We start from the raw sequence: 22,626 nt of genomic DNA, 5'->3' as shown, positions 1-22,626 counted from the left end.
GGGCGCCGACTCTTCCAATCTTCCGTAACTTCATTAACTTCACTTGACGCAGCGCTCACGAGACCTCACCTCCTTCCTAACTTAATTTACAGGCCAGGTAGACCCTTGGTGCCTCCTACCCTCCCTTTCCCTTCCCTTTCTCGCCCCTCTTCTCTCCTTATTTCTGTCCGTTCCACCTTCATCTTCTCTTCTTTATTCCTTTCCCTCCATCTCTCCGTCTCTCTGCCCCTCGCTACGCCTCCACATTTCAGGAATCGGAGCTCAACCACAGTAAAAAGCAGACCCGCGGCCGCTCCATCCGCCTCTCTCTCTCTTGGTCTCTCTCTTGCGGTTTCTCTCTCTCTCTCTCTCTCTCTCTCTCTCTCTCTCTCTCTCTCTCTCTCTCTCTCTCTCTCTCTCTCTCTCTCTCTCTCTCTCTCTCTCTCTCTCTCTCTCTCTCTCTCTCTCTCTCTCTCTCTCTCTCTCTCTCTCTCTCTCTCTCTCTCTCTCTCTCTCTCTCTCTCTCTCTCTCTCTCTCTCTCTCTCTCTCTCTCTCTCTCTCTCTCTCTCTCTCTCTCTCTCTCTCTCTCTCTCTCTCTCTCTCTCTCTCTCTCTCTCTCTCTCTCTCTCTCTCTCTCTCTCTCTCTCTCTCTCTCTCTCTCTCTCTCTCTCTCTCTCTCTCTCTCTCTCTCTCTCTCTCTCTCTCTCTCTCTCTCTCTCTCTCGTTCGTTTCCCCGGGCCTCGTTGACTCCCGGTAGCCTGTGGGTCTTACAAATCCCTCCCGCTTCCCTTTTATCTTATTTGCGCGGATGAAAACAAAACAACAACATTGTCTAAGGAAAGGAGCCTCGAAACACGCGATTCGGGAGTTTAGTCGCTGGCTGCCTTGATTGAGTCCAGCCATCACGTGTTAAACTATGCAAAATTAACAGTGACTACCATGGTTATTGCCTCGTCCCGACCTCCCTGACTTTCGACTCACCCAGTGCAAGTTTGTGCCGCCGGTGGATGTAGCAGGTGTTTGAGGGCAATGCTATTTGTGCGAATGGTCTGCCGCCGCTCGTCACTGCCGATGTAACGCTTCATCACTCGCCCCGACGCACGCTTCTCTTCGCCTTCACGCGTGCCGTTGTTCTGTTCATTCTGTGTAATTACTGGTGTTCGGTTATGTAATGGGATGGTGTTATTGTCTGTGTCTTTACTATTACTATAATGATTACTACTACTACTACTACTACCACTACCACCACTACTTTTTAATGTTCTAAATTTTATTGTATATTTACTAATATGTATATATACGAAATTTCACATTACAAGAATAACTAGCGTTGATAGAAATAAGTTTTATATTACCACTACCCCTATCACTACCACTAAAACTACGACTACCACTGATAGTACTTGACATCCTTGCATCACAACCCCTCTTCTTCAGCGCCCCCAGCAGCGGCACACCTAACGCCACTATTCAATCCTCCTCCAGGCAGCAGCGGTGTGAGCAAGCGGACCAGCAGCAGCAGCGGCTTCAGTAGCGCCAGGTCTGAGCGATCTGATTCTTCCACTAGTGTGTGCTCTGACGCCAAGCCGCCGCCCCTGCCGCCCCATCAGAGGTACGCCCCATCTCACCCTCTTTTCATTGTTTTTGCTTCATTCCTCACCCTGCTTGTACGTCCCTGCCTCACCTTGCCTTACCCTGCCTCTGCCTAAGCTAAGTTACGTGTGAATGAACAGCCAGGTGTTAGCACAGGTGTGTGTCTCCTGGCGGGTTTCGTCATCTCAAAAGGGTTACTCATCCTATCCCCCTTCCCCTCAACACACCTCATTAGAGTCTCAGAAAACATTGGTCAGGTAGGGAAAAGGTGAACTAATTTGCTTCCACAATCTTTGCCTGCCTCAGGGTTTTACAGTGCTAGCCAATTAATCCAGTTTAACAAGGGAGACAAACATGGAGCATGTCTTAACTCCTTCACGCCGCGCCTGTGTGTGTACTGGTGACAGACGAGTGTTTGCTCCAGCCGCTTAGTGGTAATTGGTGAGGCGCAGCCAACGTTGCCAACACTGTAACACCTGGGAGGGCTGTGGGATGTACAGAACAGACTCTCACCTGTGCGTGTGCGTGTGTGGGCGTTTCACTAACTGTGGTGTGTATGTGCAGCTTGCCAGTGAGCACCAGCAGCAGCAGCAGTGACCAGGCGAGCCACGCCGACGTGCAGCAGGGAGGCGCGCCGCCCCCGCTAAACCTCAGGGACTTCGCGGCATCAGGTACTGCTCCTTGCTCGCTTCACATCTCCTCCCTGTCCCTTTCTCTAACATACCGCCTGATCCGCGATTGGTTCAGAATAGAGGCATGCCTGCCAGCCTCAGGTAAACGTGATGACCTCACTAACGCGGCGTCTCTCCCTTACAGGTCAAAGTTTTCCAAGTCGAGCAACAAAGACAGTAAGGAATCTCCCAAGTCTTCGCGGAAGGAGAAGGAAAGGGAAGAACGAGAGGGGTCTCGAGGGTCGCCGCGGGGAGGACACAAGGCGCACCGCGACCCACGGGCTGAGCGAGGCGAAAGCCGCGAAAGAAGCGGCCGCGAGGAACGCTCCGGCAAGAAGAGTGAGAAGCTTACTCTGGAGCTGGATGGCGGGTCCCGTTCCCGGTCCCAGCCACCCCAACACTCCCTGCCCGACCAGGCCAAGGAGTCACGGGTCGCAGCCTCTCGCCAGGACGCCTCGGCACAGTTCGCTGACCTCCACGTGCCCCCAGCGCTGCCGCCCAAAGAGAACTCCCACAAGGACAACTCAACAATGCTGGTTGAGCAGAACTCGGTGGCGATGCAGCAGCAACAGCACCACCACCACCACCAGCAACAACAACACCAGCAGCAGGGTGATCCTGGCATAGCGACCACCCCTGGCAGCCCCCTTCCCCCAGGCACGCCGGGCACTGGCATCCCCAAGCCCACGGCTCACGTCAAGGGCCAGACCAAGGCAGCTCCTCCTGAGCGAACGGGGCCCACCACCCCGACGTCTTCGCCTAACGTGAACACTCCCCACCAAGCCAAGGACTACAATAAGATGGTCCGCCATCAGTCAAGCTCTTCGACTTCCAAGGGCAGCAGCAGCAGCGGCGCGTCACGCAGCACCAGTACGCCTGCAGGTGTTGATCCCAACTGTCCTCAAGAACCGCGGGACCCCAAGGGCTCGCTGCCTCGACAGAAGCAGCTGGGCAGACGTGAGGAGCCCTCCTCGGGCATCAGCGTGGCGCTGGTGAGCCCAATGCCCATCCCGCGAGAGAAGGACCACCTGGTCACTCCTTCGGAGTCGGGCTCCAATATCAGCGAGTCGTCGCAAAGCAACAGCGGCCACAGCAACAGTAACTCGTCTGGCAACTCGTCGGTTATCTACAAGCCCACTAGCTCCGAGGATGACAGTGTCACCGACTACAAGATGGGGAAGGTAAGTGACGGATGGGTGGTGACGCAGACTGTCTGGTGCCACAGTGTGTATACGTGTCATCACTTGGCAGTACATTATCACTTGTTATATTCCACACGTTACGCTGTCCACAGGTGGATGAGAGGCCCGAGGGAGAGGAAGGAGACGAGGTGATTTTGAATATCAAGCCGATGCAGCCGCTGGTGCGCACCTCGCAGTACGGCTACATGCGGGGGCTCGGCCTTCATCAGGCACGCACCGTGCCGCCCTCTCTTCACGTCTCTAGGCTCGGTAAGTGCACACATCTGCCTTTTGGCTAATGGATTGTGTATTTGCACTAGGAAACAACTTGCAAAGATATTTCTTACCTGATGCAAGAGACACATTTGTTAGGACTGTTCTTGATGTGATGCATTGAAAACAGGTTTAGAGCTGTAAAAATTAGATAATCATTGACGGAGAAGTTAAACAAGGCCTCTTTCAAAAGACGCATCTTGCTAATTAGGTCACCTCCATCTTGCTCCACAGCCCTGCAGGAAACCGCCAACACGGTGCCTCAGAAGGGGATGCGGCTCGGCCCTCACCTCAAACGGCCGCCAGGGAATAACCAGGTGCTAGACGGGGACTACAGTGACCTGGAGAGTGTGGAGCTGACCAACGGTGAGCTGAGAGACATTACTTTCCCTTACACTGATAGAGGGACGAGGGTGGCTTGTGTTAGAAATGTTCTCTTAAGCTGTCATTGTCGCTCCATTTTCTGAAGACACGAGCTTACCTTGAACACTAGACTCCCCAGTGTCTACATACAAAATTGTTCTCTATAGAGTATGAGAACTTTTACGTAAGAACATGAACGAATTATGGGAAGCTGCAAAAAGCCTTCAGGCCTACATGTAGCAGAGGTAATCATAGCAAAGAATATCGAATACCCTAGAAGCATCAAGCCAACACACCCGATAAAATCATTCCCTCTCCCCCTCTCAGGTTACATGTCAGACGGGGACGTGTTGAGGAACGTTGGCTACAGGTCCGGCAACTCTTCTGACCTGGACGGGTATATGAGTGAAGGAGGTGCCTCGCTGTACGCCCACCGCCTCAACCAGCGCTTCAAGGAGGGCATGCGGCAAGTGCACGAGAGCATGAATAAGGTGCAACACTTCATTCAGGACGATAGGTAAGTTGACCACACGTGCTTTTCATGTTTAGGGAAAGATAAAAGTGTATTCCGCAGTGCACCTGGGAGAAATTTGTGTGTGCGTGTGTGTTGGTACCTGGGTTTATATCGTTGCTTTGGTGTGTTTATAACGTTGTTTCTTTGTGTCGTATGTTTTGTGTACCATGGTGTATGTCCTTGAGTGTATCCTAAGTGTACGAGGGTGTTTTTCTTACCAGAGTGTTCGTGAAAGTAGCTGAGTGTCGTGAGGTGTTCTTGTAAGTTTTCAGTCGTCACTTTCTTGGATGGTCGCCTCATATATCCAGTTTTTTTTTTTTCATTTATCTTATTTCCCATGAACAACATTAACCCTTCTGTCACTTGATATAAACAAAACACGTAACAGTTTAGTTCCACGTACGAAAATAACATCCTAATAACACATAATTGTTCTGTCCAACCTCTGACCATTGAACTCATGTAGACTAAACAATCCGCACAATCAAGTCTGCAATTCTTTGGGTGCTCAGACAGACAAAATGCAAGTCAACTCGATCTTAGACTCCAACACTTCTATAAACAGACCAGACCACTCCAGACCAGACGGCCCCACAGCACAGGAACCTTTCAGCGTGGCGGGAGGCCAATTCAGTAAAGAGCAGTAAATGGTTTTAATCAAATGACGCACCCAATAACATCGGAATTAGAGAATCGCCACCATTTGGAGTGGATCAAATTTTAGGCGGTAATTAAATTCGGTATTGATAGACTTATACAGGCGGACTATTGGACTATTGGTGTGATGGTTATTGGCTTTTTTTTCCATTATGAAAGTCGGCATTGTAAAGCCTTTTTTTCCATTTGTTGTTCATATGGCATCAGGGAAAGTAACTGAACCCCGTGTTGTTGTTTTTTTTTTCATATGAACAGGAGTGTTTCATTTCATTTTCACTGCTAATATAATTCAGTGTAAGTGAAAGTTGTATTCTGGTCCACTTTATTATCATTATTGCATTTCTTGCGTTTGTATGACTGGTATTGTTTTATATTTCCTCTATTTAATCTGTCCCGTTTACCTGCAATACCGAAGTTCACCATTAGTTTTGCATTAAGTTTGTATATCATCAACGTCCACTCCAATTCCACTCTCGTCTGCTGTCAATTCACAACCAGCTGCTGAAAAATATCGAAGCTCACCTTTAGATAGTTCCATTCTCTTTCACGGGAAGCGGGGGAAGAAAACGGAGGCGCAGTATTGATTTGGGTGTTGGCCGCCGCTCCGTGGTGACTCATGCTTTCAAACTCCGTCCAGACTTCTTGGATTAGCGAACACTTACCCTTGTTTCCTGTCGCTTCACCTCCCGTCACCTCACTTCGACTCGCCTTGTCTCGCCTCCCGCCACAACACACCCGCATCACACTATTACCATTCATTCATTTAGCCATAGAGATAAAAAAAGACAATTACTGCTTTGTTTTGCGTCCTTTCATTGTTTCTGGTCAATGTTATAGTGCTGTATGGTGTGGTATAGCGTTGTTGAGTAGACTTGACCACATACAGACCAGACCAGGCGCCTTTTTACCTCCTAGTTTAAAAATGTCGCAATGTCCAGGCTAGACACGCGACACATGAACAGACCCCAGCGAATTATTCTGTTTGTTTACACACATACTATATTATTTACACGGTTCCTCATTCATTTTGCATCGCGTGGGGTCGGTATATCCTTAATTAACCCCGAAATTTAATACTTCCTATAACACTTTCATTTTGTTCACTCGTATATAGGAGAAGTTGAGTCATTTATCGATTTATTTTCACATTTACCACTTGAATTGCACGTTTCTTCATTTTACATAACGTGGGGTCTGTTTCAGTTAGTCTATACTTGAAATATTACGACTCTTACTTCTCTACGTATTTCAATAATTCATTCGCTTATACATATTGATCCATTCACCGGCCTTCTATCTCAATAAGGTTGTAGTGAAGGGAAATTACAGTTTACGTGGTTCTAGGTTATGTGTGTGTATGGTTATGTTTCCCAAGGTCACCCCGCAGCCACCAGTTAATTCATGACCTGCCTGGGATATGAGAGTATAATTATCGCTATTTATTTATTAATTTGCTTTTACCTGTCTGTCCTTGGAAAATGGATAGATGATGTTTGCAGTGGCGCGACTGTTGTGTTGTTATTGTTGTTGGTATTGTTGTTTTTGCTCTTCTTTGTGTCTTTCTCTGATATCAGTGTGTGTGTGTGTGTGTGTGTGTGTGCAGTATAAATAAGTGTTGATTATTCTGTAAATTCTGCGTCTTTGTATGTATGCTTATGTATATATGTAAGTTTGTATGCCTCACTTATGTCTCCTTTATCCATTGTTCTTCATGCACTTTTCTTCCCTGGTCTGTGTATGTATGTATGTATGTAGATGTCACTTAAAGATAATGGTTACCTCATTCTCTCACTCTTCTTTCTTGCCAAATATTCTGCATTTTTGTCAACACCTTTTTTGGCACATTTTTCCAGCCTGTTTTTCGGTGTCAATGCAATTCTTTCCCCTTCTGTACTTCTCACCAATTTCCCCTTGCACTCTGGGACTCGAAGTGGTGGCACAGAGGACACAGAGGAGGGGTCTTCTCTCCCCGCCTCCACCCCTTCGTCAGAACCTCCTTCCCCCTTTGACGAAGGAGGCGTTTTAGACGAAGATGTAAAAAGTAAGGACGCGGGAGAAGAGACGAGTGTGTTTAACGATAAGAGGAAGGCAGAAGGGAACACGCCAGAGGAGAAGGAAGGGGGAGAAGGAGGAGGTGGAATAGGAGGAGATAGTGGAGGAGTCAAGCGGTGAGTGTTTGAAAATAGCATGCAGGTGTGTTTCTATATCTCCCTTCCTCCCTTACAAACCTGCGTGCTGTGTGGTGTTACTAATATGCGACTTGTGTGTGCAGCAGCAGGTGTGGAGTGAGTCAAGTCGCAGGTTTGGTGTGGTTTTTATTGACCCGCATTTTTCGCCGCGTGAAGCTTAAAGAATAAGAAAAAAAAAGAGAAGCTTCGTTTTGTTTGGACTGACGCGTGGAGTGGCTTGTCCTCCTCTTCTTTTTCTTCCTCCTCTTTAACCTTGACCTTGTTTCTCTCTCTCTCTCTCTCTCTCTCTCTCTCTCTCTCTCTCTCTCTCTCTCTCTCTCTCTCTCTCTCTCTCTCTCTCTCTCTCTCCGACATTCCTCTAATCTTCCTGTTTTCTCATTTTGTTCCTTATTTGCATTGCTTTGGTTTTTGCTCCAACTTCAGTGTGTAAGAGAGAGAGAGAGAGAGAGAAGATCAGGGAAGTCTCTCATCACTCACCTGTCTCGTGAAGCCTCGAGGAGTGCTTAGAGGAACACCGGGTGGCGCTGCAAAGCTTTGAGGCGTGTTGGAGCCTTAATGCAGCGACTCTGCTCAGGATAATGCGGCGGCAGCAACAGAAGGAGGAGCAGGAGGAGGAGGGAATGGAGCAGCAGGAGGGGCAGAGGTGGTGATGTAATGCAAGTGTCGGAGTCAATGCCTTCTCTCAGTTCATCTCGTACCTCGTTTATCTGTGCGTCTCTCAGCTGTTTTATTCGTGCTGGTCTTGCAGTTCACATTATTTTAAGTGACAACTAAACGAGGGATTTCAAGTGGATTTTGTTCAGTGGATCGTCGTGCGTGTTGTATTTCTTTGGAGTTGCATATATTGCTTCTGGCAGTCTATAAGCACATCAGATTACGAATTCAAAGTGGAAAATGTACGGAACAGTTAGAATAGAAATTTACGTTATTTGAATACAAAGTTTGCGTAGTGAAAAAAATTAAGTTAAAATATTTTGAGACAGGCAAGTGTTCTGTTAATTAACCTCTTCAGCACCATGACGCGTTTCCATATTCATTCTGCTTACTATTTGGTGATTTTATACAGCTTTATAAATTTGTGAGATTAGAATAGTGAAGACTGTGGCCATTAATTTTCTGACCTCCATATATTCTTACTAATGACAATAAAATGGTCTAATCATACACAAATCTCTAGGTAAAAATGTGCTCAAGTACTGAAGAGGTTAATACATGATTTTGAATACAAAGACTCAAGCCACATGACGGAAGGGAGTGAATGAACAAACACACACGAACTGCTGAGGAAAAGGAAGCGTTTGCTGAATACTCGTGTCGTGACCTCAAGACTCCCAAATGCTGCTTCTGTGTGCACGCGTTCCTGTTTGGACATGAATGGGAACCTGTGCGTGTGTTTGTACCTGTTAACCTTCACTGGCACCCTGTTCCTGGCTCTCCTGTACCTCATGACGCACGCACGCCCGCCGCCCGCCCGCCCACGCCGCCACACACCTGTACGCGCGGTCAGGTGAGCTCTGCAAAGTTTTCTCATCAGAGTATTTCGAGTCTGAGAGAAAAAGATGCGACGACCGAATCGTTTCGAACTTGTAGAATTAAGAAAACAAAAGTAAAATCTTAAGTTTCGCAAGACGACAAGGCTTTGTTTTCTCTTTTCTTACTCTTTCCTCCTCCTCCTCTTTCTCCTCCTCCTCTGTACCGTTGTAATTAACTGCCAATATGAAAACCTCCCTTCATATATTACTTTTCTTGTTGTTGTTTTGTTGTTTTTGCTAAATTACTACTTTGAGAGAGAGAGAGAGAGAGAGAGAGAGAGAGAGAGAGAGAGAGAGAGAGAGAGAGAGAGAGAGAGAGAGTAAGATTCAGTGTAGATAGAAGAATGTTGGTTTTCCTTCTCCTTTCCTTCCTACCTCACTTCCCCTCCCTCATCCCTCCTACCACCACTCCTCTAAATCATCTGTTGCCTCCCCTCAGCCCTCCCCTCACCCCTCTCACCCCATCACTCATTCCTCCACCACATCGTACCCTAAATTAAGTAATGACGTCAAGAGAGAGAGAGAGAGAGAGAGAGAGAGAGAGAGAGAGAGAGAGAGAGAGAGAGAGAGAGAGAGAGAGAAAGAGAGAGAAAGAAAACTCAACGTAATAGGCTTTTTTTCTTTATATTCTTTTTAGGAAGAGAAAAAAAAAAGATCTAAGGTTCTTTTCATAACTTGAACCCTGAAAAGTTTCCCCTCATTACCTTTTTCCGTCGTGATTTGAAGCACTTGTAGCTCCGAGACGCCCTGATTCGGGACTGCTTCGAGCGACCTCTTAACCCTGATCCGTGAACCCTTGCTTGTCCCTTGAATGACACTGATTGGGGGTCTCGTGAAATCGGATGAGAGGAAACGAGGCAGAAACGAATTAGAAACAAGCCTTTTCTTCCCCTTCAATTTTCCCCTCTCTCATTCCGTGTGATCATATACCCCCATATAGACGAGGGGATGAGAGGGGATAGGGAAAGAGCAGAGGTGAAAGAGAGCAATGATAGTTTTAACTTTGAGTACTATTTCGTTACTATTTGGTGATTTTATGCAGCTTCAGAAACTTATGTGGGGGGATTATATTAGTGAAAACTGTAGCCATTAATCTTCTGATCTCCATAAACCCCTCCGAATGTCAATAAAATGGTCTAATGATACACAAATTTCAAGGTAAAAATGTGCCCTAGTACTGAAGGAGTTAATATAGTGAAGATTTTAACCATTAATCTTCTGACCTCCATAGACTTTTCCTAATGTCAATCAAATGGTCTAATCGTACACAAATCTCAAGATAAAATTGTGTCCCGGTAATGAAGGAGTTAAAATAGTGAAGACTTTGACCATTAGTCTTCTTCCTGATGTCAATAAACTGGTCTAATAATACACAAATTTCAAGATAAAAATGTGCCCCAGTACTGAAGGAGTTAATATAATGAAGACTTTGACCACTAATCTTCTGACCTCCATAGAACCTTCCTAATGTCAATGAAATGGTCTAATCGTACACAAATCTCAAGCTAGAAATGTGTCCCAGTACTGAAGGGGTTAAGAGGTGGAATAAGTGAGTGGGCAGTGGTGCAGGCGGCGGAGTGAGGGATAATAGTGTGACTCATCGTTTAGGTCAATGATGTAAGAGTTAAATGGTTTGTTTTCATTCCCATTGTTCAGGTTTAATTATTGTTCCTATTGTCTGTGTTTGTGTCACTCGCGGCTTGAAAGGCGGTCATTTGACGAACAATTAGAAGATGAAAAAAGATAAACAGGACGGGACATAATGACGATACTACTACTACTACTACTACTACTACTGATCAATATTTTAACCTATTATTGACATTTTACACTATTATTATCGATTTTCCTCCGTCTTGCTTCGTATCCGTCCGCATTCCAACTTGCTTTGATCTCCTTCTTCTTCTTTCCTCCTTCCTCTTGCCTGCATGCCTTCTCCATCCCTCTCTTCTTTCCTCGCCTTTTATCCCTTCGACCTTTCCGTCCTTCCAATTTCAATCACTCTCTCTCTCTCTCTCTCTCTCTCTCTCTCTCTCTCTCTCTCTAACGCGGTAAGTGTAAATCGCAGTAGTTTCTCGCCTATAATCAATTTCCGAAAGACAAATAACGCAGCTAACGAAGTAAACATTTCGTTGCGCAACTCTCATTCGTTTGCATAAATTTACGTTCTATTGATCATTGCGCAACTCATCCATCAGTTAACGAAATTACGTGTCGGGTTCGGCTCCGCATTAATTTTTTAGCATCGCTTGCAGGATATGAAGCTGAAATGTAAGAGGAAACAAAGGTGGAAGAGGGAGGGGAGAGAAAAAACATATGACTACGCTTCCTGTTACCGGAGGAAGGAAGGAAGGGAGGAAGGAGACAAGAGACAAAAAGAAGGAATATGAATTATGACAAAGCAAGGAAGAAGCGAAATAAGTGCAAGAGGAAGAAAGAAAAAAGATTTGAAATATCTAGAGCAAGAAGTGGAGGAGAAGAGAGAGAAGAAAGGTTTAGAAAAGGACAAAAACAAAGAAAAATGGAAGGAAAGAAGCTACAGAAAAATAATTTGGAGAAAGAGAAAGAGAGACAGAAAAGGAGAAGAGGAAGCAGGATAAACAAACGGACTGAAAAGATAAAGGATGCATGAAAGAAAAATGGAAAGAAAAAGAGATGGAAACTTAGTGACCAAACTTGGCTCAAAGAAAGGAAAGATGTGGGAGGGAAGAAAGAAAAGGTTAGGGGAAAATGTCAGACTTAAGTAAAGAAAGGAACAGACGAACGGAGAGATAGGAAGAAAAAAAAAGAGAATGCCAGTCTTAATAAAAAAGAAGCGAAAGAAAAGAGTGAAATGAGAGAGAATTATTAGAGAAGAAAGCAAGTTGAAAAAAAAATGAAATTAAGAGGAAGCAGGTTGGAAACAAGAAACGTGAAGGAACAGAGGGATAAGGGAGAGAGGGAGGAATAAAGAAAGAAAGGGGAGTTTACTGCTCATAAAGCACAGTAAGGAGGGAGATGGGGAGGGGAGAGTAAGAAAAGAGAAGGGAAGGGAGATGGAGGAGGAGGGGAAGGTGGGAGGGGGAGGGATTCAGCCACTATTAAACACACCTCCTCCATCATTCTTCCAGACTTTTAACTCTCTCCTCACGTTTCCTCCTCTTTGCCACACAGAAGGGAAAGAAAGATGTATTTATTCTCTCTCTCTCTCTCTCTCTCTCTCTCTCTCTCTCTCTCTCTCTCTCTCTCTCTCTCTCTCTCTCTCTCTCTCTCTCTCTCTCTCTCTCTCTCTCTCTCTCTCTCTCTCTCTCTCTCTCTAAGTCGATCCGTTTTAGGAATGATAATGTTGGTTCGTCTTGTCTTGCCTTTGTTTTTCTAGAACTCGTAGCAGAAGACGGAATGTTTATTGCATGATATCCTTCCGTGTGTGTGTGTGTGTGTGTGTGTGTGTGTGTGTGCGTGCGTGCGTGCAATATTTATAAAAGAGGAAGTGGCCACACGGAGAAAAGAGAACAAGCACTCATCCCATCTCCTCTCCCTCTTCTTTTCTCTTCTACCCTCCCTTCCATTTCCCCTTCTCCCCTTCCCTCTTGTTCCCTCTTCCCTCTTCCCTCCCCTGCAGAGATCATTAATGTCTCACGGGAGCAGGAGATCAGGGACAACAGGGGAGGGGGGGGTACCAGGTCAGACCTCATGCATAGTGGAGCTTCCATGTGGGCGGCTGAAAGGTCAAAGCAAGGTCAGGCCAGGTCAACATTTCCGCACAAGAAAATTTAAGAACTTATTTTTTCGGGGAGCCTCGAGATTAGAACTTTTTCCCTCCCCTCACCACAAAGGGTCGGGATTAATCAGGGATGAGTGAATTACCTCTACCTTGTTTCTGGCTGAGATTAATTATGCTGTGGTGCGATACTTACATCCCCACATGCGCTTCACGACGAAAATACGTGCTAAAAATACATAAAAAGATATCTACTTATGCATTTTGTTAGTGTATCCCTTTTTTCTAATTTATGATGCAAATATTCGCAAAAGTGTTAATGTGAAATAGGTGTGATTCACTGAGAAAAGATGTGCTCAGGTTAAGAAAAGAAAGAAAAATCAAGTAAATACCCGTGACATTACAATATTTGCATTTTTCTTCCCTCACAGACAGAAAGACAGACAGACAGACAGACAGAGAAAAAGAGACAGACAGACAGACACATGAGGGAGCAAACCTGATTTAGTGAATGCGGTCAATCTCACTTTTTTTCCCGTCACTTTTATTGTGTGGCGAGGATTGACGCGGCCAGAACCACATGTCATGCTTCCGTCCTGCTTTGCTGTTCGATCTTCGTGACCCTGGCCTGATATTACTGTTCCTCCTCGTCATTACTGTCTCCACCACCTTTTCCTTCTCCTCTTCCTCCTCCTCCTCCTCCTCTTCCTCTTCCGTATCCTTCGTATCTTCTCTTGCGTCTTCCCTGCGTCTTCCTTTTTTATTATCTTTCCTTTCTCCTTGTCGTTGTCCCCTTTTTCATCTCTCCATCCTCCTCCTCTCCCTCCTCCTCCTCCTTCTCTCCCTCCTCCTCCTCTTCCGTATCCTTCGTGTCTTCTCTTGCGTCTTCTTTTCTTTGCTGCCTTTCTCATTGTCGTTGTTCCCTTCTTCACCTCTCCTTCCTCCTCCTCTTCCTTCTCCTCTTCCTCCTCCTCCTCCTCGTCTTTCGCCTCCTCCTGTCACCTGCTATATGGTGCGTCAGCTGACTTTGGGAGCAGATATATGACGCAAGAGGAGGAGGAGCAGGAGGAATGATCTGCGGAAAGCTGAGGCGCCAAAGGAAGGATTGAGATGAGGAAGAGATGAAGAGAAGGAAAGAGGAATGCTGAAGGACTAAGGAGGAGGAGGAGGAGGAGGAGGAGAAGTAGGTGGTAGTGGTGGTGGTGGTGGTTTAGTAAAATCGCGGTTCCAGCTATCTTTTTGGTGATGTAACTTCCTTTGCTACTGACGAAGGCTTTACCGACACAAGAGTAAAATTTTCCTCAATCACTCTCTTACCTATTTATGCTTCGTTCAACAGTGACTTCACACTTTTTACTCTGAGCAACTTCTCCAGTAATTCCAAAAGGCTCTTTATGAAATTGCACGGGTTTTTAAGTACATTTTTACGGTTCTAGTGAGAGATTAACAAGATTTCTACACGGTTAAAATGAGAACTCTTGCACTCCCGGTAAATCATCTGTGGCCTTCAAAAATGAGGTTAGGTTAGGTCGTTGTCCTCCGCCACCCAGGGCTGCTCACAATGGCACTTTTCTGTTCATTCACGTCCCGCACTGATGGATGGTGAAAGACTCGTGTGCAGTGAACCCTCTCAGTCACCAGCCTCCCCATAACCCTTCAGTAATAATTCAAGAGCCGTTCACCAATCTTCGTACGTTCAATAAATACCCACTGACCTTCAGCCCTTCAGTACTGGGACGCATTTTTACCATGAGTTTGGTTATGATTAAACGATCATACTTACATTAAGAAGGGTCTGTGGAGGTCAGAAGATTAATGACAAGAGTCTTCACCACCCTTTCAATGACACGTTTATTAACCACTCACTTTTCCTCCAACTTTGAATAATCCACTTGGCTCTTAGGAATGGGACCTTAACGGGCAATTTTATTTATATTCTTCCATTCTTACTTCGAAAATCCAATCTTAATAATAACAATGAAAATAAAAGGGCTAATCAATATTGTAGTATTATCTACTGAAAAATATGCAGTGGACTCAGGAGAGACTTAGCATTAGACAATCTATCCATACCACCTACTGACATGACATTTATTCCTTAATTTTGGCTAACTCTTTACTTTTAGGGAACCAGCACTCAAGTGGGCCTTTTTTAATATTTTGTTGATCTTGGCTGGCTTCTCTCATATATATATAAATAAATAAATAAAAACACCACCACCAAGAGTCGACCTTAACAAGACTCATACAGTAGGGTAGCGTAGTGCGTGGCTGGCAAGAACGCGGGAAGGGACAGTCGGGGCTCCAGAGGGCGTGTGAATTATTTCAAGAGAGGACGCTGTAGAAGGCTGGGTATCGACTCAGACACAGAAGTGGCAGAGGGGCGCCAGAGTTCTTGGTATTCCCAGTACCTCTGCGTGAAGGTCTTGAATTTATTATCATTGTGTTCTTTTTTACAATGCATTTCTAACTAACTTATATTTCCTGAACTATTTTGTTACATTTCACTATGGTTTGTTATTTTTCATTGTTTATAATTCATCTGATTTACTAGTTATGAGTGAGATAAAAATTCAAATCTCTCTCTCTCTCTCTCTCTCTCTCTCTCTCTCTCTCTCTCTCTCTCTCTCTCTCTCTCTCTCTCTCTCTCTCTCTCTCTCTCTCTCTCTCTCTCTCTCTCTCTCTCTCCCCGCAGTTGAAAGCAGGCATTCAGTCGGTGTTTACTCTCACCAATACGTGAGAATTACACAAGCACAAGGGTTGCCTACATAAAGGAAAATAGATCCTCAACATTTTTTTTTCTTCATTTAGTGTACGACTCGGGAGTTAATCTGGGTTCTTTTGCTGTTTGCTCGCTCCCTATTTGATCGCTCAGGCCTTAGAACACTGTTTACTCGTCCTCCTCTGAATAGCAAGTGTTAGCATGGGTTCAACATATCATTTTTCTCTTCGTCGTTTTTTTCCTGTAAACACAGAGGACGTTTAGCATTTTCACTAGTCAAGTATTTATGAGCGTGCATTAGAATACAGTTTAGGTAAGTGTTATCCTGTGAAAGCAAGTATTAGTACAGACTCGACATGTCACTTTAACCTTCATTTATCATTTTTCACCATCAAATACGAGCATGAAAGACAATAGCATTTACTTGTTCATTCGTGAACTTTAACCTATATCCTTTGAAACATTAAGAACATTCACCATTTTCACCAGCGAGGTATTTACTGCCTTGAAAAAGAACACCACTCATTCGTTCCAGCGTGAAAAATAGTAGTGTCAACAATATTCGACCTTCAGAATTGAGTCTTTACGTGGACGAGTGTTAGTTTTCCCCTCTGAGCGGTGAAGTCGCGAGTAATTTTTATTGGTCTGGTATTGCCACGAGCGGCGCCACGGTACACCTGGTACGGTACACCTGCCACGTGACGTTCTAGTGATGAGGTGTACCTGGCAGGTGAATCAGGGAACAATCGAGGCAGGAAAGCGAGTGTGGCAAAGGGAACAGAGATGAAAGGAGTTACAGTGGCTGGAAGTAAAGTTTCTCTCTCTCTCTCTCTCTCTCTCTCTCTCTCTCTCTCTCTCTCTCTCTCTCTCTCTCTCTCTCTCTCTCTCTCTCTCTCTCTCTCTCTCTCTCTCTCTCTCTCTCTCTCTCTCTCTCTCTCTCTCTCTCTCTCTCTCTCTCTGAAGTGGGGCAATATTTCATCCCCATAATGTGTCTCCGTCCCGTGCTTGAGAGAGGCTTGGGGGAAGGCGCGCCAGTCGTGTATCTTCTTACATTATGACACACAAGAATGGTTGCCACTCTGAATATCATCTCTTTTTTTCTTTGTCCTCCTCTTTCTTTTCTTTCACTCCTCTCCAATTGCAGTGTTTACAATTTCACCACGTGTGTGTGTGAGGGGGGGGGTGGTTAGGAGTGGGTGTGCGCGTGTGGTGTAAACATTTGCTTTAACACCACTGCCTGTTTACCATGCTGTGTTCCAGGCAGGATGATTTCTTTTTTTGAGCTTGTTCAGCTTAACCACACTTTGTTCTCCATGCAACACTCATTTTGTTTATTTCCTCTTACTTTGTCGTACGTTGAACTGAAGCACCACTCGTCTACAACTTGTTAATTACAGCGTTGCATCTACATATTTATAACACTAGTTCAATGCTTATATTCAACACTCACTTTCCTCCAACATTAAGTATTATGAAGTCCGCATGGTTAATATATATGTTCATTCGCCACACACACATTACAGCTTGATGCAGTAGTGAGGTAACGTAACCAATATAACTTACTCCAGTACAGCTAAGAGTCATTCACCTCACCACGAGCTGTTTTCATTGTTTACCTTACTACCAGAAGCTACACGCACCAATCTATCCCTGTCCTCTGTCCTCCTTCACCTCACACGCTCCCAAACTTCCCGACACACGCGTTGGGAGGAAAATATCGACCGTCCCGCCAAAGTTTCATCGTCGTCAATGATTAATGGACGTGCCACTTAAATAGAATAATGCTAACATCGACCTGTATGTTGACGTCACTTCCTTCAGCATGACTCACCTCTTTACCTCCCCCTTGCCACCCACGCCACGCCACGCTGCTAGGAAGTACCGGGATGGGCAGTGTGAAGGGTGCATAGGTAGTACAGTGCTGAGTGATCGAGTGTACGGAAGTGGGTTTTGATTCTACGGTAGTGGTGTTGGATTCGGTTCAAGTAGTTCTGTTCAAGACACTTTAATCCTTCGTGAAGGTTTTTCATCACTACCATGATAGGGGATGTAAGTACAAAGAGAGAGAGAGAGAGAGAGAGAGAGAGAGAGAGAGAGAGAGAGAGAGAGATAGAGATAGAGATAGAGAGAGAGAGAGAGAGGTTTTCAAGTATATATGTAGAAATAGTTAGCTTGGTCTGTGATATGTATGTCGAGTCTGCAAACCGTATTTTGGTCCGGCGTTGTAAATAATAGATTTTTGCTGACAAACGCTATAACGGGCCGTGTGTGTGTAGGTGGGTAAGATTTATTGTTATTTATCCTGCGAGGCGTGTAAACAAAGACAGGCAAGAATACCACGCACACGCACACGCACACGCACACGCACGCACACACACACACACACACACACACACACACACACACACACACACACACACACACACACACACACACACACACACACACACACACACACACACACACACACACACACACACACACACACACACACACTATTGATGGTGACAGGAAGCATTGTGGATGTGTCTACGCTAACAAGATACTTGGTGCTCTTACATACAGAACCTTCCTAGCATATCTTGTCTTCTATTGTGCCTCGCCCCTTCAGTCACGGTTCCCTCACCCCTTCCCTCACCCTTTAACCTCTTGACTCTCCTCCCTTACTCTCCATTTGACTTTCTTCTTCGTTTTCCTCCTCTTTCCTTCACTTACTCTGCCTTCTTTTTGCTTCATATTTTTTTTCCTTTCACTTTTTTCTCGTCTTTCATCTTTTTTCTCATCTTTCCTTCACTTCCTTTTCCTTCTTTTCTTTGGTCAATTTTCCTTTTTCTTTCACTTCACTCATTTTACCTTTTCCTTTCTTCCCTATGGCTTTCCCTTTGTTATTTTTTTTTCATTCTTCTTCCTTTCCTCTCTTCCTCCTCTTCTCTACATTTTCCTTTCTTCCACCTCCCTCCTTTCTTCACATTTGCTCTTATTTCAGATTTTTCCTCCTTTCCTTCGTCCATCCTTCAGTCTTACCTCCCAACCTTTCCTTGCCTTTCAATCCTCAATTTCTTCCTTCCTCATCATTCCCTATCTTGCTCTTACCCTGAGTGCTCCTCCATTCCTCCTCTCTCCACCACCCAATCCCCATCTCTCCCTCACCCACCTCTCTCCCCACCTCTCTTTCTCACTCCCTTCTGTCCCATTTCCTCCTCACCATTCCACGTTTCCCTCCAGCAACACTAGGCCCAAAATAGCAACTTTTTTATTTTACTTTTTTTTAAGGGAATCTGAAGTGGCTCGTTGGGGCGAAAGGAGTGCGCGCGATGATAGGAATTAGACCCAGAATATAATGTTAACTTGGCGTCCTTAGCGAGGATGCAAAGAATTCGCGGGAAACTTCATAATTAGGAGCCTTCATCCTGTGTTGTGTTCGTCGACAAGGAGAAAGAAGAGTTTTTTTGGGGCGTGTGTGTGCTGAGAGAGAGAGAGAGAGAGAGAGAGAGAGAGAGAGAGAGAGAGAGAGAGAGAGAGAGAGAGAGAGAGAGAGAGAGAATACTGTTATTAAGAAAATGACAGGTAACTTAATAGACAAGCAGATGAAAGAAAAGTGCGTCAAAAGTTTGAACGACAGACGAGAGAGAGAGAGAGAGAAATATGTCATCATTTTACGACGAAAAAAAGGTAACCTGCTGGGGAAAGAAATAGAAGAAGTAGAAAAAAGAAAGGGATGGAGAAGAGAGGTCCCTAGGAGAGGATGGACCAAGAAGGGAAGAGTGGAGGAGAGGAGAGATAGAGAGAAGGCTGGTGGAAAAGTTTATATCGACCTTAGAGGAACATTCACTGCTTGTCTCTGCAGTTGACTCAGACCAACAGTACTAAAGAAGCCATTTTCTGAAGACTGTCTTGGAGGACTCTTGTAGAAATTGTATCCAGTACTCGGATAAGCGTGGTTGTTCCCGTACACTGTGAGGGAAAGGGAGAATGGTTCACTCAATAATATGAACCTTGATGTTGTTTGGTTTCTTGATTCGAATACTTGAATCATGAACTTCATCTATTTTCGAAGCACTGACAGAGAGGCTCACTTGGTATTCATGAGCACTATTAGAATCATGAACCTCTATTTTTTTTGTTTGTTTGTGAAGCATTAACTCTTAGTGCTTTTGAATACTACTGGTCACGAACCTTGAAGCACCAGCCCTGCAGTGAACGTCAAAGCTTCGCGAGGCTTCAAAGAGATATGAAACTAAGTCTGAAGCAGTAAATTGACGAAATATTGGAGAGAAATGAAAAGGACAGAGGGGTCAAAATATTATGAAAACCCTTTATTTTTCTACGCTTTTTTCCTGTTTTCTTTACTTCCTAACCTGTTGTTTTCATCAATACCAAACAATAACATGGTTTTTTTTATTTTTTTAGTTTTTTCTACTTTTGGATTTTTTTCTGTATATTTTTCTTTTAGGGAGACGCGAATGGATCCTGCTCTTGACGTGTATGAAAAATAGTTCGAAAGAAAAAAAAATGATAGGTATTTAATTTAACCGTGACCTTGCGAACTTATTGTGCGATGTGAAGGTGAAATGAATTTATAACTCTCTCTCTCTCTCTCTCTCTCTCTCTCTCTCTCTCTCTCTCTCTCTCTCTCTCTCTCTCTCTCTAGGGCTTTGTTGTGATGCTTTTCAGTTCATACGAAACAGAATAAATTATCCTTTATTTTTTTGTCTCTCGTCGCTGTGAAATATTTAACAAGGGAAACAATATTTAAGTCTTCCACCGCAGTGTTTGTTAAAGCAGAACCCTTGGCTGGCTGACGGCTGATAAAAATACGAGAGAGAGAGAGAGAGAGAGAGAGAGAAATGGGGGAAAGGAACAGACATTGAGACTAAAAAGACGAAACACATGCAATATTTCACACACACACACACACACACACACACACACACACACACACACACACACACACACACACACACACACACATATATATTTAGCAGAGAACACGCACAACAAGTAAGGGAATAACACGACAGGTAACTTGACAAATAACAGGTGACATAAGTAACAGGTAAAAGTAATGAACAGAGAACACGAGCACGAAGGCAAACAACAACAACTACCAGCACTACCACTACTACTACTACTACTACTGATAAAGAACTCTGAAGCCAAAATTCACTGAAAATAACTACAATATCATTAAGCTTGTAATAATTGCTTCCAGGATTATCAGTCGGAAGCAAATTGTGTTTTTGAAAGGAAGGTGTTTTTGACCTTTACAGCCGAGGGAGTTAAGTGTCTAATTAGGATGGACGGATAGTCTTTTTGAGGTGTTTGTTGGCCTCGGGTGAAAAATAATTAGGCAGCTCACCTGGGATAGAGAAAAAATCAGGCAATCTCCTTTGTTGCTGCAGCCTAGATTGCTATATGAGTTAGAGACACGCAGACAGACAGACAGACAGGTAAAGACAGACCGACAAACAATCAGGCACACGAAAATAAATAGGCAAGAAGGAAAACGAGGAGACGGATAGAATAATAAACAGAATACGCAAGACAGACACAAAAATAGAAAGAAAAAGCAAGACATGCAGGCATACAGACACATAAGCAGGTTAGCAAACGAACGGATATTTATCAAGATCAGACAGAAAAAGAGACAAACCGGCAAGCAGACAGACATGCAAACCACGACAAAGACAAAGATGTTAAACTTGCATTGTCATTTATATGAATAAGACGAAAAAACAAGAGGAAATAGATGAAACCCTACCAACACTTATTAAAACTGACACAACCTTGATGAAAACAGAAAGGAAAATGGCAATAGTAGTGAAAATGGGACTGTGCACACCGTAGACTTAATACCTCATTTTAAATTTGGGCATCCTATGATTTTGCTCTTCCCGTGATGAACATGAGGTTGGAAAAGTCACTGAGAAGCTTTTTTTTTCAGTTCAAGCTATACTGTATGATATTTAGAGAACTACTGACACAAGTGAACACAAAGGAGGAACGAGAAAACATTAGCTCTGTCGTCATAACCTAAATATGTAAGAGATGTGGAAGAATATTATAAAGGGAAGCCGTAAACATTAAACGATTTGAGGGAAAAAAGAAAAGAAATACAAGGGAACATAGAAAAAAAAACAGTATTAGACTTATTACAATAAAGATAAGATCAAAACGAGGAAAACACATTATAAAGAAAAGATGTGAATTTATTTTGAGAGAAGTATAGCTTATGTGTGAGAACTTTAAAGGCCTCCCAAGGGTAATATCGCAGGTTTGTAGGAGGCTTTTAGGGTCACAGAGGTGGTTGTAAGGGTCATTGTGTTACGGAAGGTGAGGGGAAAGAGGAGGAGGAGAAGAGGGGTGTTAGTAGATGCGGAAGTTTAGGAAAGGAAGCCGTACAAGGAAGGTAACGTGATGTGTGTGTGTGTGTGTGTGTGTGTGTGTGTGTGTGTGTGTGTGGACATTTTTCAGTTCAAAAAGTCTCTCTCTCTCTCTCTCTCTCTCTCTCTCTCTCTCTCTCTCTCTCTCTCTCTCTCTCTCTCTCTCTCTCTCTCTCTCTCTCTCTCTCTCTCTCTCTCTCTCTCTCTCTCTCTACCGACCGTTGAAGCTATATTTGTTTCCTGTTCTCCTCCTCCTCCTCCTCCTCCTCCTCCTCCTCCTCCTCCTCCTCCTCCTCCTCCTCCTCCTCCTCCTCCTCCTCCTCCTCCTCCTTCTCCTTCCTCCTCCTCCTCCTCCTCCCTTTCCTCCTCCTCCTCCTCCTCCTCCTTCTCTTCCTCCTCCTCCTCCTTCTCTTCCTCCTCCTCCTCCTCTCTCTCTCCTTCTCCTCCTCCTCCTCCTCCTCCTCCTCTTCCTCCTCTTCCTCGTCGTCCTCGTCCTCGTCCTCCTCCTCCTCGTCCTCTTGACCTATAACCTTTTTGCGGGTGGTGGAGGTAAGACTGAATGTCGGTAATTAACATATCACTGCATAATTGGTCTTTAGAGGCCTTTGTGTTGACAGGGAGGAGCAGGAGCAGGAGGAGGAAGGAAAGGTGATGGTGGTGGTGGTGCTGGTTATCGTGCTTGTCTTTGTTTCCGTTTGTTGTTTGGAAGGAAATATTTGTGGGCGTTGAAGTTAATTTTTGCTTTTATTGTATCTTTCTTTCACTTTTTTCCTTCCACTTTTTTATTTTTTTTTTTCCTTTTAGTGTTGCGGACACAGTTATATTTCCACTTTTGGTTGTCGCTTTTTTTTTCTTTCTAGTTTTTGCT

At 44.5% G+C, this 22,626-nt stretch overlaps 1 protein-coding gene across 1 annotated transcript in view; it reads left to right on the top strand.

The window, feature by feature from the left end:
• LOC123510804 (neuron navigator 3-like) overlaps nucleotides 1–22,626 on the top strand; it is a 700,801-nt gene that overhangs the window by 639,148 nt on the left and 39,027 nt on the right. Inside the window, 8 exon segments of the mRNA XM_045266186.1 lie at nucleotides 1,466–1,592; nucleotides 2,138–2,211; nucleotides 2,214–2,244; nucleotides 2,390–3,425; nucleotides 3,539–3,695; nucleotides 3,933–4,064; nucleotides 4,389–4,578; nucleotides 7,164–7,400. Of these exon segments, the coding sequence (XP_045122121.1) occupies nucleotides 1,466–1,592; nucleotides 2,138–2,211; nucleotides 2,214–2,244; nucleotides 2,390–3,425; nucleotides 3,539–3,695; nucleotides 3,933–4,064; nucleotides 4,389–4,578; nucleotides 7,164–7,400 (1,984 nt within the window).

The sequence above is a fragment of the Portunus trituberculatus genome, chromosome 30 (assembly GCF_017591435.1).
Source record: "Portunus trituberculatus isolate SZX2019 chromosome 30, ASM1759143v1, whole genome shotgun sequence".
Classification (NCBI taxonomy): domain Eukaryota; kingdom Metazoa; phylum Arthropoda; class Malacostraca; order Decapoda; family Portunidae; genus Portunus; species Portunus trituberculatus.
The sequence above is the reverse complement of the archived record's forward strand: the minus strand, read 5'-3'. Positions and strand labels throughout refer to the sequence as shown.